General features: G+C 39.6%; 1 protein-coding gene across 4 annotated transcripts in view; it reads left to right on the forward strand.

Moving 5' to 3' along the window:
- Positions 1-15070, forward strand: part of CYFIP1 (cytoplasmic FMR1 interacting protein 1) — a 61763-nt gene that overhangs the window by 2764 nt on the left and 43929 nt on the right. For 3 of the 4 annotated variants that reach the window (XR_009155319.1, XM_058184931.1, XM_058184929.1), the window contains exons 2-4: positions 11782-11905; positions 12032-12121; positions 13059-13136. Coding sequence is in view for 3 of the 4 variants with exons in the window: in XM_058184931.1 (XP_058040914.1) it covers positions 11789-11905; positions 12032-12121; positions 13059-13136 (285 nt within the window). In the remaining variant the exon portion in view is untranslated. Of the gene's footprint in view, positions 1-557; positions 670-11781; positions 11906-12031; positions 12122-13058; positions 13137-15070 lie in introns of all 4 variants that reach the window. The other variant, XM_058184930.1, reaches the window with a different exon arrangement.

Consider the following 15070-nt stretch of genomic DNA (forward strand, 5'->3'; position numbering starts at 1 on the left):
TTTAACACGGGATGGTTGAGGATTGGAGCATGTGACCGGCAGATGGGTCATGAGGGTGGAGATTTTGGGGTTTGTATTGAGGGAGGAACCAGAATCCCCAGTTTCGGTTTTCAACTGTGCCAGTTTACCTATGCTAGTAAAAGAACTTTGGAAGATGTTGGCTTCGGAATCTTTTCTGCAGGAGGGGTTTTCTGGAACGCTGACAACCTGATTATGGAAGATTAGGCAGTAAAAAAGTGTCTGTATATTTACAAATGATCAAAAACCTTCCCCCAGAACATAGTATGGCAGATAGCTCTGTGGAAGAAAATGTGTAGTGTGTAGTTGGAACAGTCTTTGAAGTTGCTTTTTCTCTTCTCATATATCAGTTGCTGTTAACAGGGAAGAAACAGCCTGTTGGATTGAGCTCTAAGATGGTCTTCTGCTTTCCCTCCTTGAAAATTCTCCCAACTATAGATACTTTTTTTATAGATGGAAAGGGTTTTCTGGATTACTTCCAGAATTGGCTTCCTTTAGACTTGTCATTTGCAACTAATATCTACTCTTTCTGCTTTCAGATTGGATGACAAGCTCTCTTTCATCCTGTTGAAGTGCTTGAATAACAGCTTTGGTTCTGGTATAATTATATTTAACAGTCGTGTTAAGGTGTGATAAAGTATACATTAATATGTAAGTAGCAGTCATGTTTAATCAGGTTAACTAAAAAAAAAGTCCAGCATTTATCTTGATACTTCCCAATGCTTCATCATGGCCTGCTAAAATACTGTAACTAAAATACTGTGTATCTTGATTTGAACAGTGTGAAATTTTGTACATTTTTTTTGAACTGCATAAAATGTTGTGGATTTATTTAAAAGAGTACTAATTTAAAGCCTACTCATCAAATGGAAAGGGTTTATTTATATTGTGCTTCAGATGCAGCAGAGACATGGTATAGGTGTTTCTTAAAATATTAGCTGAAGACCGAATGAAGAACTAAAGTACACTAACCTGGCATCAAACTAGACAAACTAGGTTGTGTAGCAAAAAAAGCAGTGGCAGTGGGAGCAATTTTTTTTTTTTTTTTTTTATTCAAAAAGTTTTACAAAAAATTTTTTTCCCCCTTTCCCACCAACCCCTCTCCCTTCACAAACCCCCTCCCCCCTCCCCCCTGGCTTCCCGGAAGAAACACAAGGTATAGTTAAAAATAAAACAAACATATGCTAAAAAAAAATTTTTCCCCAAAACTATTATACCAATTCTCCCTCTCTAACTCTGACTTCCTCCTTACATAACCAAATCCTTCAAAAAATTAACAATAAACAGTAATAAAATATATAAATCAGTAAAACAAATTATTCCTAAAATATTTAAAACCAGCTAAAGCATAAAAATCCAATCCAGTTCAGAGAATATCTCCTTATAACTTCTATAACCATATAACCATATAATTTCCCCCAAGTCCTTCTTACATAAGATCTTTCAAGAATATTCTATTTAAAATTCAATACAACAGATTATAAAATTTATAAAATTTCAATAGAAAATTACAATATTATTTAATTAATTACAATATCTATTCAACTTTAGTCCTTCCTCATCAAAGTCCAGTATATCCAAATATCTAGTCTTTTATAATCACAAATTGCCTTTCGGGACACTAATATTTTGTCTATTAATATTTTAAAAACCTTGTTTCAAAAATAATACTTTTGTCTCTTGCCATTTTTTGGTGCATTAATCTCTGTCTTTCCTTCGTTGCTCCTTTTAAAAGTCAATCACAATATTTCCTAGTAATTCCTTATGTCCAGAAATCCAAAAATTACTGCCGTATATTCCATCAGTCCAAAAGAGAACTCTTGGGAAACATTAAGCTTGTGAGTCTTTTCCATTTGAGGACAATCTCCTGTAGCACAAATTCAGGCAACTCATCCAAACTATTTAAAGAAAACTTCTTTAGATCACCTTGTTTCTTCACGATCAAATCTTCATATTTATCCACTTTTATTTGTATATCCTCCATTCCATTTTCCGAATAATTGCACTGGTTAATTTGCTCCAAACTCTCATCCAAAACGTCCCCATTTTTTATCAATTTGTATTTTTGAATAATTAAATACATTCTTTCTGTGTAGTCCTGTATAACGTCCCGAACCCATTCTTCTGAAAGAACCTCCATAACAAAATTCCTGCTGAGAATCCTTGTAAGCGTACTTAAACAGCGTAATATAATCCAACAGTCCACAGTCAAACACAATAAGATAAAATCTCCATTCAGTTTCGATTCAACAGCAAAGCTCCCTTTGATGTATCGCTCTGCTTTCAGTTTCTCTAAAACGAAACTGAAGGGGGGGAGGAAGTCAGAAAATCAAAAATACTTGCAAACCAATAATTGTTCCTCACACTCTTCCGCCTGCTTTTATCCACAAAAGAAATCAATTGTTAGCAGAAGTGGACACCCTCCTCTTTTCCTGCTTTTTCAGGAGCGCAGAGAATACTGGAGGTGGGGGAGGGGTAAATAAGGGGATTCGACCGTTCAGGGCTTTGTATTACAAAAACAAAGCCCCTAGGAGAATCTACCCAAATCCTCCCCCTTGCTCTGTCTCTCTCTTTCAACCAGAGAGAGAAATGAAGCCGGGATCAGTTGTTAAATCCGGCTTCTACCATATTCAATGCGGAGTGCCATAAATTAGCACCCAACGAGGAGGGTGGCGCCACCCGGAAACTCAGTGGGAGCAATTTTTGACTTCCTACTGGCTTTCCTATTGACTTTGCTTGTAGAAAGCAAGAAACAGTGGAAATTATGATCTGTGACCATGGCTGACTGTAGAAGTGCTGAATTGACCACAACTTTGACAATATAAATGATGTGAAGATCTTTGAAATTTCAATCCAATTTGAATAATGTGTCCTGAATTTGGATACATTCCTTAAGTTAGCCCATTTGTGGTGGGCTAAATTTTTTTGCTCGGTTATACACCATTTTGCCCAATTGAAAATTATAAACATACAGACAGGAGAATTTTAGTAATATATACACTACATAACAGAATAGATGGAGTACTATTAGAAGTTTAATTTTGTTCCGTAAGTTTGAAGGTATCTCTAAAAGTCTAAACTACATTGTACCAGCACAGTTGAGATGTGGTTTATATATAAGAATACAGTGGCAGGTACTAGTGAACAGTAGATAGGTAACCTTATTTTTTTAGTGCTCCTCTGATAAGCAAATCAGACAAAATAAGTGAAAAGAAAAGTCTGAATACAAGTAGAAAATCAGCATTGCACAGGGAAACATTTTAATCATTGTCTTACTTTTGCTGTTTTCCCCTACTTGTATTCACTTGTATCCAACCAAGGAGGAATGGCTTTGGTTTCTAAAAACTGGGCACAATTATATAAAATGATTACATTTCTACATTTTTAAAATCTCACATTATTTTTCCTCCTAATTCTTCTGCAGCTGAAGGGTAGAGGCTGCCACAAAAAGGAGGGGGTCAGTTTATTTTCCAAAGCAACAGAGGGAAGGACAAGAAACAATGGGTGGAAACTAATTAACTTGGAATTAAGGAGAAACTTCCTAAAAGTGAGGACAATTACCCAGTGGAACAGCTTGCCGTCAGAAGTTGCTTCATCACTGGAGGTTTTTAAAGGACATTGGACAGTCACTTGTCTGACATCGTATAGGGTCTTCTGCTTTTGCAGGGGGCTGGATTAGAAGACCTCCAAGGTTCCTTCCAGCCCAATTCTGATAGATCGATCATAACTCTCCAGCAGATAGCTCCTTAACTGGTTTTAGATGACATGTCCCATGTCCTCATTTTTCTTTAGCTGTTTCAAATTACTATTTGTGTTGTTCCTATTCTCCCAACCAGTCTTGCTATATGAACAATGAATGTCTCCTGATGATGTTTGGCTGGGATCCACCAAACTCCTACTGGATACTTTTAGTTGTTGCTGGAACACTCCCTTTCCTCTGTTCCTGGTTACTTTCCATGGATATTTTGATTTAGGCTGCAGGAGAAGTTAGGTTCCTAACTTCCACAGAGGTGCCTATTCAGGCATGTCACAATGCTCTATGCATTGTTTCTTAAATACCTAGGTCTAGCATTCTTTTGGAAGAGTGTTAGACCTGTTTTTAAATACATGTTTTCTTCTTTTGAAGAAATATATATATATTTCTTGTATTCTATTATATATACCCTTTCCTCACAGGTAATTGGTTTAAACTGGGAAAGAGGCAAGTTTTGCCAGAAATGTTTTGCTGGTTCTATTCCAAATGACTACATTACAGGTTTTCAGTTCTTCCTGCTGATAAGGGTGTCATGTGTCCTACTTACTACTATTGAGGTGGGATGCTTTGTATATTCCATAGCACAGGGGTCCCCAACTCCCAGTCTGTGGACTGGCACCGGTCCAAGGTATGCCAGAAACCAGTCCATGCAAACAAGCACAGATCCATCCCCGGGATGCAGACAGCATACACAACCATGCCCCCTCTGGTCCACAGAAAACCTCTCTCCATGGAACCAGTCCCTGGTGCACAAAAGGCTGGGGGGCCACTCCCGTAACATACTTGTGAGTGCTGGGGACCATTTGTTGTCAGCATTGCATTTTATTGCTGCATTAAGAGATTTGGTGTCAGGCTTCTTGCAAGCTGATCTAGAAATAAATAAACAGGCACCAGGTTTATGATAAATAGGTTTACTATAGAAAAGTGAAAGAACCCATTATAGAATAATTTCAGCAACTGATGTGTATCTGATACAAGTTTTAGTTATAACCAAATTAGGGTACAAATGTTTGTATCAATGTGATGACTGGATTAGAAACTATATTTTTAGAAAGAAGGAGTGGTTTTGCTTGCTTGTAAACATTTTGAGATCTGACTTATGTATGGTTTTTTTGGGAGCTGGTGTGAAATTGACAAATATCTTACCAGTTTTGTCTTGTAGTGTAAGTGACTAAATGCAACCAGTGAATCAGAAATGAATGGCTCAAAGTTTCTTGTAGTTCATCCACTGAAACTGTTGATGTGTCACTTGACCTGTTTTTGAATATGGGCCTCCTGGTGCACCAATAAGTCTGTCTGCAAAATAGCTTGGCTGACAAGTGAGGCAGAGGACAGTCTTGATCTGCATTAAGAAGAAACTCCCTTGAGACTTCATTTGAGCTTCCTCCAGCTTCAGCCTGCATACTTCCTCTGCCTCCCCAACTATTGCGCATCTATGAAAAATCTTTGAATTGATGTAGGTGTCATCTTTAAGGGGACAGTTTTTGTTACCTGATGCCAGTGCAATTTATAATAATAAAAAGGCCACTCATTTCAAACAATTGAAAATAAACAATACTGAGCTATGTGTTACTACGCTACCTCAGTGGTGGGATTCAACCATTTAACAACTGATTTGCTGAAAGTGTGCGACCGAGCAGCCCTTCAGGGCCTGCTTCTTTCCATCTCTGCTCTCTTGAGCAGCGACTGCTTCTCTCCGCTGCTGCTCTTGCTGGGAGAGAGATCGTCTCTTGTGCAATTTAACAGCTGTGAGCCGCCGCTTTCCTCTTAAGTCCCATCCAGAAAGCGCTGTGGCACAGAGAAACAGCATTCAACATGGCTGCTGCTTCTCTGTGCTGCGCACTTTCCGGATGGGACTTTGAGGAAAGCGGCGGCTCATAGCTGTTAAATTCACAAGAGACACTGTCTCTCCCAGTAAGAGCAGCAGCGGAGAGAAGCAGCTGCTGACCCGGAGACCACATGGAGCGTCTCCGTGAGCGACCGAGCCTCGGCAAGGGATGGCTGCAAGATTTCCGCTGCAGCCAGCTAAGAAGAACCATCCAGTAGTTTGAGGCCAGAGTGGGGCGGTGGCATGCAGGCAGAGACCCGGGGCAAGGCTGGAGCTGGGGAATGGCACATTCCCCGACCCGGCTGAGGTGGGCGGCAAGCAGGTGGAAGCTCCGGGGCAAGGCCGGAGCTGGGGAATGGCGTGTCCCTGGGCCCCAACCCAAGGCGAAGGGCAAGTGGGCAGCATGTTTACATTTGGTGAGCAGAGCGGGCGAGGCATGGAGGCCAGGTACAGAGATTAGCTGGACTGTGTGGTGGAGGAAAGATAATATATAGGGCGGGGCAGGGTGGGTGGGTCCAGCCGGTGGTCAATTTTACTGTTTTACTGCGCAAAATCATAACCAGTTCACCTGAACCGATCCGAACTGGCTGAATCCCACCTTCTTTTGAATTAAAGCATTTGTGCTTTTTTTCTTGACTATTTTTGTCAGATACTGGTTGTTCTTGCTTCCTTATACCAAAAATAGGGAACTTAAGAGCAAATGCTGATCTCTTAAAGAAAACTCTCAAATGTTCCTTTTTATATAAAATTCATGTGGCTAAAACTAACTGAGACAATTGATAGCAGTTTTGCAGAACAACATGGACATGAAATAATTGCAATTTTATTATTCATACTAAGAAACTCTTATAAAACATCCAAATCAAAAGTATAAAACTTACATTTTGAGTTTGATGTGCACTCTTTGCAGCATTTTGGAGGCATTTTGCCTCCACATGCCTATTCACAACAGCTCCGAAAGAAAATGTCAAATCTTCCAAAATGTGCACTACATCCAGATTTACATTTACAACACTGCTTTATAATATTATTTACTTTAAATGTTTCAGAATGAAGAGTTTTGCATAGCCTTGGATTCAGTATTGGAGAATCCAGAGAGCAAATGCTCAGTTTGTAGGGAACTACTTATGTTGGCTGTCAATTAGTGTCTTTGCTTTTTGTTTATTAATTTGTCTTTGTCTTTAACAAATGTTGTACAGTAATTTGCTTGAAAAATATTTTGGCTGGAGTTTTTGTACTCAATCCTAAGAAGGGAGTGGAGTATTAAACAAAATCAGGAGAAGAAATAACTCTGTTTTGTAGATTGACCATTTAATGTGCCAAGGTAAATCAAGTTAAATGATCCATTTTAATCACAATTGAGTCAAGGTTTAGGTTGAATCACAAATTAGCTTTACATATATTGAGGTTAACATGTTCTCTGAATGTTGCTTATATTAGTCTTCATTTATATAATATACTGTTTCTTATATATCTTGAAGAATAGCAGAGATTTGAACTGGCGTTAGAACTTGAAAGATACACTTTATTCTGAAGGTACTTATAAATATTCATATTCAGTTTGGTTTCTCAGTTCTCAAGGGAATATATTAATTGGCTTGCATTTTCCCATTTTTCAACTACAGGAAATACAGGTAGATCTCGTTTAGCAATAGCCCCATTTAGCAACTGGTTTGCAGTTACAACAGTGATGAAAAAGTAACTTGTACTGCACAGGCAATCCTCATATTCATGACCTTCACAGGTCTGTAAAGCAAAGAAAGCTGAAGTGAGATCATAAGCACAGTTGCAGGTTTATTTAGTTTCTTCACTTAACGACTAGGTTGCTGGTCCCAATTGTGATCTCTAATCACAATTTTTATTTATATAATTTTACCTGTATAAAAAGTTCAAGGACAATTGTATTTTGAACACATTTGTAGTGTTTATTTCTAAAGGCTACAAGGAATGTCAAAGCAACTGAAAGCTTTCCCAATTAAATAGAATCTTGCTGGTTGTTTTCCAATTAAATAGAATCTTATTATTATTATTATTTATTAAATTTTTATACCGCCCTTCTCCCGAAGGACTCAGGGCGGTGTATAGCCAAAGATAAAAAGTTGATATACATACAATTTAAAACCAAGATTTAAAACTAAGCAAATTACAAAAGGGCAATATTAAAATTTAAAAATTTAAAAAACCCTAAGGCAATAAAAGCCCAATTTAAAATTAATAACACTATTATGCCAGTCCCGCTTGAATAAATAGATGTGTTTTCAGCTCACGGCGAAAGGTCCGAAGATCAGGTACTTGGCGTAAGCCAGGGGGAAGTTCATTCCAGAGCGTCGGGGCTCCAACAGAGAAGGCCCTGCTCCTGGGGGCCGCCAGCCGACATTGTTTGGCGGACGGCACCCTGAGAAGACCCTCTCTGTGGGAGCGTACGGGTCGGTGGGAGGCATAAGGTAACAGCAGGCGGTCTCGTAAGTACCCGGGTCCCAAGCCATGGAGCGCTTTAAAGGTGGTGACCAAAATCTTGAAGCGCACCCGAAAGACCACAGGAAGCCAGTGCAAACTGCGTAGTAGCGATGTTACATGGGAGCCACGAGTGGCTCCCATTACTACTCGCGCAGCCGCATTCTGGACTAACTGCAGTCTCCGGGTGCACCTCAATGGCAGCCCCATGTAGAGAGCATTGCAATAATCCAACCGAGACGTAACCAGAGCGTGAGTGACCGTGCATAAGGCATCCCGGTGAAGGAAGGGACGCAACTGGCGAACCAAGCGGACTTGGTAAAAGGCCCTCCTGGAGACGGTCGCCAGGTGTTCATCAAAGGACAGCTGTCCATCCAGGAGGACGCCCAAGTTGCGTACCACCTCCTTTGGGGCCAATAACTCGCCCCCAATAGTCAGCTGTGGGTGCAGCTGACTGTACCGGGGTGCCGGCATCCACAGCCACTCCGTCTTGGAGGGATTGAGCTTGAGTCTGTTTCTCCCCATCCAGACCCGTACGGCTTCCAAACACCGGGATAGCACTTCGACAGCTTCGTTGGGGTGGTCCGGGGTGGAAAAGTACAGCTGAGTATCATCAGCGTACAGATGATAACTCACCCCGAAACCACTGATGACCTCCCCCAGCGGCTTCATATAAATGTTGAACAGGAGAGGCGAGAGAATCGACCCCTGAGGCACCCCACAAGTAAGGCACCTCGCGGATGACCTCTGCCCCCCTGCCAACACCGTCTGCGACCGGTCAGAGAGATAGGAGGAGAACCACCGATAAACGGTGCCTCCCACTCCCAATCCCTCCAACCGGCGCAGCAGGATACCATGGTTGATGGTATCAAAAGCCGCCGAGAGATCTAATAGGACCAAGGCAGAAGAGCAACCCCTATCCCTGGCCCTCCAGAGGTCATCTACCAACGCGACCAAAGCCGTCTCTGTGCTATAACCGGGTCGGAAGCCGGACTGGAACGGGTCTAGATAGACAGCTTCATCCAGGTACCGGGGAAGCTGCCATGCAACCCACACTCTCTACAACCTTCGCCACGAAGCGAAGGTTGGAGACTGGATGATAATTCCCTAAAATAGCTGGGTCCAGGGAAGGCTTCTTGAGGAGGGGTCTCACCACCGCCTCTTTCAAGGCGGCGGGGAAAACCCCTTCCAACAAAGAAGCATTTATAATCCCCTGGAGCCAGCCTCGTGTCACTTCCTAGGTAGCCAGCACTAACCAGGAAGGACACGGGTCCAGTAAACATGTAGTTGCATGCAACCTCCCCAGCAACCTGTCCACGTCCTCAAGAGCCACAGAATCAAACTCATCCCAAATAACCTCTACAAGACGCGTCTCCGTCATCTCGGTTGGATCATCGCAATTTTGGTCCAAACTATCCCGAAGCTGAACGATTTTATCGTATAGATAACCGTTAAACTCCTCGGCTCGTCCTTGTAAAGGGTCATCCCATCCCTCCTGATGAAGGAGGGAACGGGTCACCCGAAACAAGGCGGCCGGGCGGTTATCTGCCGATGCAATGAGAGTGGAAACGTACGAACGTTTCGCCTCCCTCATTGCCACTAGGTAGGTCTTAGTAAAAGACCTCACTAGTGTCCAATCAATCTCGGAACGGCTAGACCTCCAAGTGCTCTCTAGGCGTCTTCTCCGGCGTTTCATCTCTCTCAGCTCCTTGGAGAACCAGGGAGCCAATTGAGATCTACGCCGGGTCAGAGGCCGCAAAGGCACGACACGGTCCAAAGCCCCAGCCACGGCCCGTTCCCAGACCACAACTAGTTCTTCAGTCGTGCCGTGGGCAAGATCCTCAGGAACGGCCCAAGCTCCGTCCGGAACCTCTCCGGGTCCATCAGGCGCCTGGGACGGAACCAACGCATCGCCTCCGTCTCCCTGCGGTGGTGGGTGGCGGTCCGAAAGTCTAGGCGAAGAAGAAAATGATTATTGGTCCTCCCTGAGGTGATTCTTTTTCTCCTGCTGATGAACAGCTGATTTTGCCACCAAAACTGGTTGAAAAGCGGTGGAAAAAAAAATGGCAGTAAAAGTCATCCAATTGGACTGACATTTACACAGGATTACATTAGAAATTTTGCTCTTTCTAGCTTTTTTTAAAGAAGAAGAATCTTGATATTTATCTTTTAATTTTTGATAGGAAAGTTCCCCTTTCCTTAAGCCTGGGATGGGGGGTTCCCTGTGGATGCTGGGTTATGATTTATCTATTTCTCTTGTCCTTGAAGAGAGAACAAAGTGTTTCTCATGCTTCCAAAAGGAGATACATTTTGGGGGGAATCAATTGAAAAAAGAATGGTCTCCAACTTACAGCTTTTATTTGAAAATATAAGCAAAAAATGTGATGGGGCAATAACAGTTGTGCAAACTCAAGATGATATCCAAAAGCATGAAATAATAGTGGGACTTGATTTGCCATCGGTGAATTAGAACCTGATTTGTTACTCTCAGATGTGAAGAAGAAAGTATTTGGTTTGAAAAATATAAATCTTGCAAAAAAGATTAAAAGAATATGAATATAAAAAAATCTGAGATAATGGAATTGATGAAGGATGGACTGGACTTTTTGGCAAGATGAATATTGTGCTGTCAAGAATTATTATTCAGCAATGGATATGGCAGAGATATTTACAACATAAATTTATTAACTTTAGAAATGGGATGCAATTGTTGGGAAAATTACCAATTAAAAACCTAAGGAAGGATTCATTATTAAGAACCAAACAAAGGTGTTTTACCAGAGATAATGATCAGGATGATTTGTGATAAATAAGAAATCGTGTAGTCTATAACTAAATTACACTAACAGACTGTTAACAGAGTGCTTTGAACTTTAATTTGTCTGATTAATCTGTTAACTCTTTTTTCTTTCATAAATGTAATGTATGGCAGATCAGTTGGATTGCAAATTTTAGAGCTGTTTTGCAAGGGGAGAAGCTATTATTGTTGCAATAGATTTGTCATTATTCAACTAGGGAATAATATATGTTTTTGTCCTAATTCATATTTTAAAATATTTTTGTCTAGTTTTGTTTTGTCTTTGTTAAATTCTTTCTTTTGTATTTTGTATTTTAATCTTTTGAATGAAATAAAAACTGAGCGGAAAAAAATAGAATCCTATCTTATTGATTTGTTAGGTGACTATTGCATTTTTCTACGTTTGAATTATAGAAATAGCCCAAGGATTAGATTGTTTATTGGCTTGTTAATTGAGAAAATGATGTAATCATTCTACTGCCTAAATTTGTACTTTTCCTATACAGTAGGAAACTACTGTACTATGTAGTTCACAAATTTCATTAATATGCAGTATAATGTGGTTTGGTTGCTTTTTGCTTACTGAATTTGTAACAGTTTAACCACAGTGTATTTATGTGAGACATGGTACATTTACTTATTACAGCTTTAGAAATTTATATTGTTATTTTAAGTTGGGCATTATGCATTATGATTTTTCTTCTTCAATGTGATAGTCGTGATATGACTATTGACTGTCACCTTTAATTAGTGAATACTTGTATTAAATACTTCCTACATGTGATGAAACTATTTTCAAACAGTGAATGGGGATGAAGGCAGGTTGAGTTTTCTCTGTTAAAAGGGACTCTATTTTTTAGACTGCCAATTTCCATATTTATCACAATAAATCTGTTACGATTTTTTAAATATCTGCCTTCTTTTTTATAGAATCAGAATGACTGCCCAAGTTACACTGGAGGATGCTTTATCCAATGTAGACCTCCTGGAAGAATTGCCACTGCCGGATCAACAACCATGCATTGAGCCCCCTCCGTCATCGTTGCTTTATCAGGTATGATTCTTGCTAAAATAAATATTTGCTGGAAAATGTAGTACTTAAAAATATTCTAGATTAACACAGCTGAATCATTTTTTTCATGATTATTCATTGTTTTGGATTATTTTTCATTCCATATAGCCAAATTTCAACACCAATTTTGAAGACAGGAATGCATTTGTCACGGGCATTGCAAGATACATTGAACAAGCAACTGTTCATTCTAGTATGGTAAATATATTTTTCTATTCAATTTTAATGTCTTTACAGCAGCAACAGTAGACATGTTTTATAGCATGATGAATTTCCTTCTAGTAGAGCTTGAAAGAAATAAATAAGGTATTAAGCAGTAGTGGGCTTCAAATTTTTTAACAACTGGTTCTCTACCCTAATGACAGGCTGGGTGGGCGGGGCTGGGTGGTCATATGATTGGGTGTGTGTGGCCAACTCAACATCACTCACCCGGCCCTGCCCCTCTCAGCCACTCCTTGCCGCTGGAGAGCGCCCTGTTGGGGACAGACAGTTAGCCATGGCTGTTTCCTAACGGCAGCCAGGCAGATATGCAGCCAGTCTAGCTATTCGCACATTAGGCTAAGTTCAAAAAAAGTTGGGAAACCAGCCATTTTGGCTTAGAGGACTGGACCACTCCACAATCCGGCCCTTTGGAGATCACGCATTAGCAGGTCTGCATCTTGGATGCCCTCCACACACACACACCCCTTTGTGCAAACAAATGAAAACTGATTTTGTGCTCTGGGGCACTGCCAAGTTCTCTTGGACGCAGCTCCCCTGGATGTTGCAATGCAGGCAGAATGCAGACGCGGAGGAGAGGAAGCAGACTTCAGCTAGACAAGTCTGTCAGTTTGCTTTAAAGTAATAATTTTGCCTTAGGCACATACTAGTTCAGCATCCTAACAAACTTCCCCTTTTCATTTTTGACAGGAAGCTCAATATTGTTGCAACAGTAATAATTATCTTAATAGATCTGGTTTTAAATGAGATTTGTGGAAGAATTGGGGCTTCTGACTTAATTAAGAAGCACATTTCCTTGTTGATGTGCTTAAGATTTAGAGAACTAATGCAAAATATTTTCATTTTTTTCATGTTTGTTAGCTTGATTATTTCTTTATATTTTAGACTTTACATATTAGCTTTGATTTTATTACAGAATGAAATGTTGGAAGAAGGTCAAGAATATGCTGTTATGCTATACACATGGAGAAGCTGTTCAAGAGCTATCCCGCAGGTAGAGTAATTAGGATTATTACTATAATGTCCCATAGAGACTTATAGACAAATACTATCTTGCAGTTGCATAAGAGTAAGAGATCCTTTATAAATGGGTCAGTCTCTTACCTTTTTGCTTATAGGTTGTATTGTTGTATAGCTTAATAATATATTTACCACACATAAATGCTTTCAGTGACCTATTAATCATTTTAGAGATGAATTTAGATGAAAGAACTGAACTAGAAATGCATTAGATAAACATAAAAGAAGATTCCCCATACCCTCCCCCTTCTCAGTTGCACAGATGTTGGGAATATCAGCTAACTAGACATCTCTTTGTTTACGAGGCAGATCCAAAGTGCCCTTTATTGCCTTCAGGGCCAAAAATATATCATTCATGTTTCTAAGAGATAACATGCATGAGCCTTTCCAATATTTTTCTCTAGTAACAGAAAATATGTGGAATAATCTTGGGTTCAAGGATAAGTAAAAACTGTCTTGCAATCTTTTGGAATGCAAAATCCACATAATAACATCCTTGCTGACATTTGAAATCAACCCAATTTAATCTCTCTTTGTCTGTTTGTAAAACCTTTCTGAAGAGAGAAAAATCATGTTTTATGATCTCTCTTCTTTTGCTACTTTTCACATTCATATACTCACACTCTTTTAAATTTGAAGAATTCTAATAATATCAAATGGGATTCCTTCCTCAGATTTCTCCATTTTCAGTCTCCTCATGCAGTGTCGACCTCATGGTCACAACAATATGGAAGTAGTTTGCTATTGCTGCTTTTTGGCTTTTAGATTTTTTCAAAAAAGTTTAACCTACAACCCTGGAATTGCCTAGCCCTAGCTGCTTCTACCCAAGTAGTAAACCAGTAGTAATCCAGTTCTTTCCTGCTTAGGTCTTCAAAGTCAGCCAGGATCAGATAGATGCTAACATTTGGTGGAGCTCTTCTTACTCACCTATATATTGTTTCTATCCACAGGCTTTTATCCAAGAAATTAACACTAGAATTAACACTATTAATGCAGCAGTATACACAAGCTTCTTTTAAAATTTAGTGTTTCCCCCTATTTTTTAATCTTCAGTTGACAATTCTTTTCCCAGTTTATAGATTCTTTGATATGTGGGGAAGAAATGGTTTGGGAAACTGTGCTTCTTAATCATTCAATCTTCCCTTTTCAGCCCCAGTGAGCAGAAGACAATTTATTTCCTTCAGTTTGCCAATCCAACAGACTAAACACTTAGGTCTATTTGCAGCCTGCCTGCTGCTACAGTTTGGCTGCAGTCCAAGAAATTTCAAATATATTTGTTTCTTCATCATTTGGAGATAACTTTTCTTTAAAGCATATACCTGCATAGGAGATATTGTCCTGCTCTAGTCCTAGAAAAGTTCATTTATGGGCTCTTTACTTGAATCAGCATGCCTGATTCTTTTTATTATGGAAATAGTCACCTTTGTGAATTTCTCTTTTCCTCCTTATAGTATTATAACCTAGTAATGAGAGAAAAAAAGATATAGCCTAACATTTTGACAATGGCATTTTCTGTTGTAAGAATCATAAAAGACCAGCTGCGTACTCCTACGTTGCTCCTACATTGTGTAGGAACGACTAAAACATTTTTTGAAATTCCTTGAATTTCCATTACAAAATAAAACATAAATTGAACATTGTTGAATTTGATGAAATGCATTCTACTTTGTTGACAGTTCCAAAAGATACAGAAAAGTATCATTCTTGAGAAAAGAAATAAATTCATTGAAATTAATATTGCTTTCTTTTATTTCCAACAAAGTAATTAGTCAGTTAGTAAGTCCCCATGGAAAGTAAGCCGCCTGGGAAAGCCAAGGGAAATCATCAAAACCATAAAAAAGTGAAAGTTAGAATATTTTGGACATGTGATGTGATACTTGGAAAAATACGGCATACTTCATTTAATCC

Source organism: Ahaetulla prasina, chromosome 5, assembly GCF_028640845.1.
Source record: "Ahaetulla prasina isolate Xishuangbanna chromosome 5, ASM2864084v1, whole genome shotgun sequence".
Lineage (NCBI taxonomy): Eukaryota > Metazoa > Chordata > Lepidosauria > Squamata > Colubridae > Ahaetulla > Ahaetulla prasina.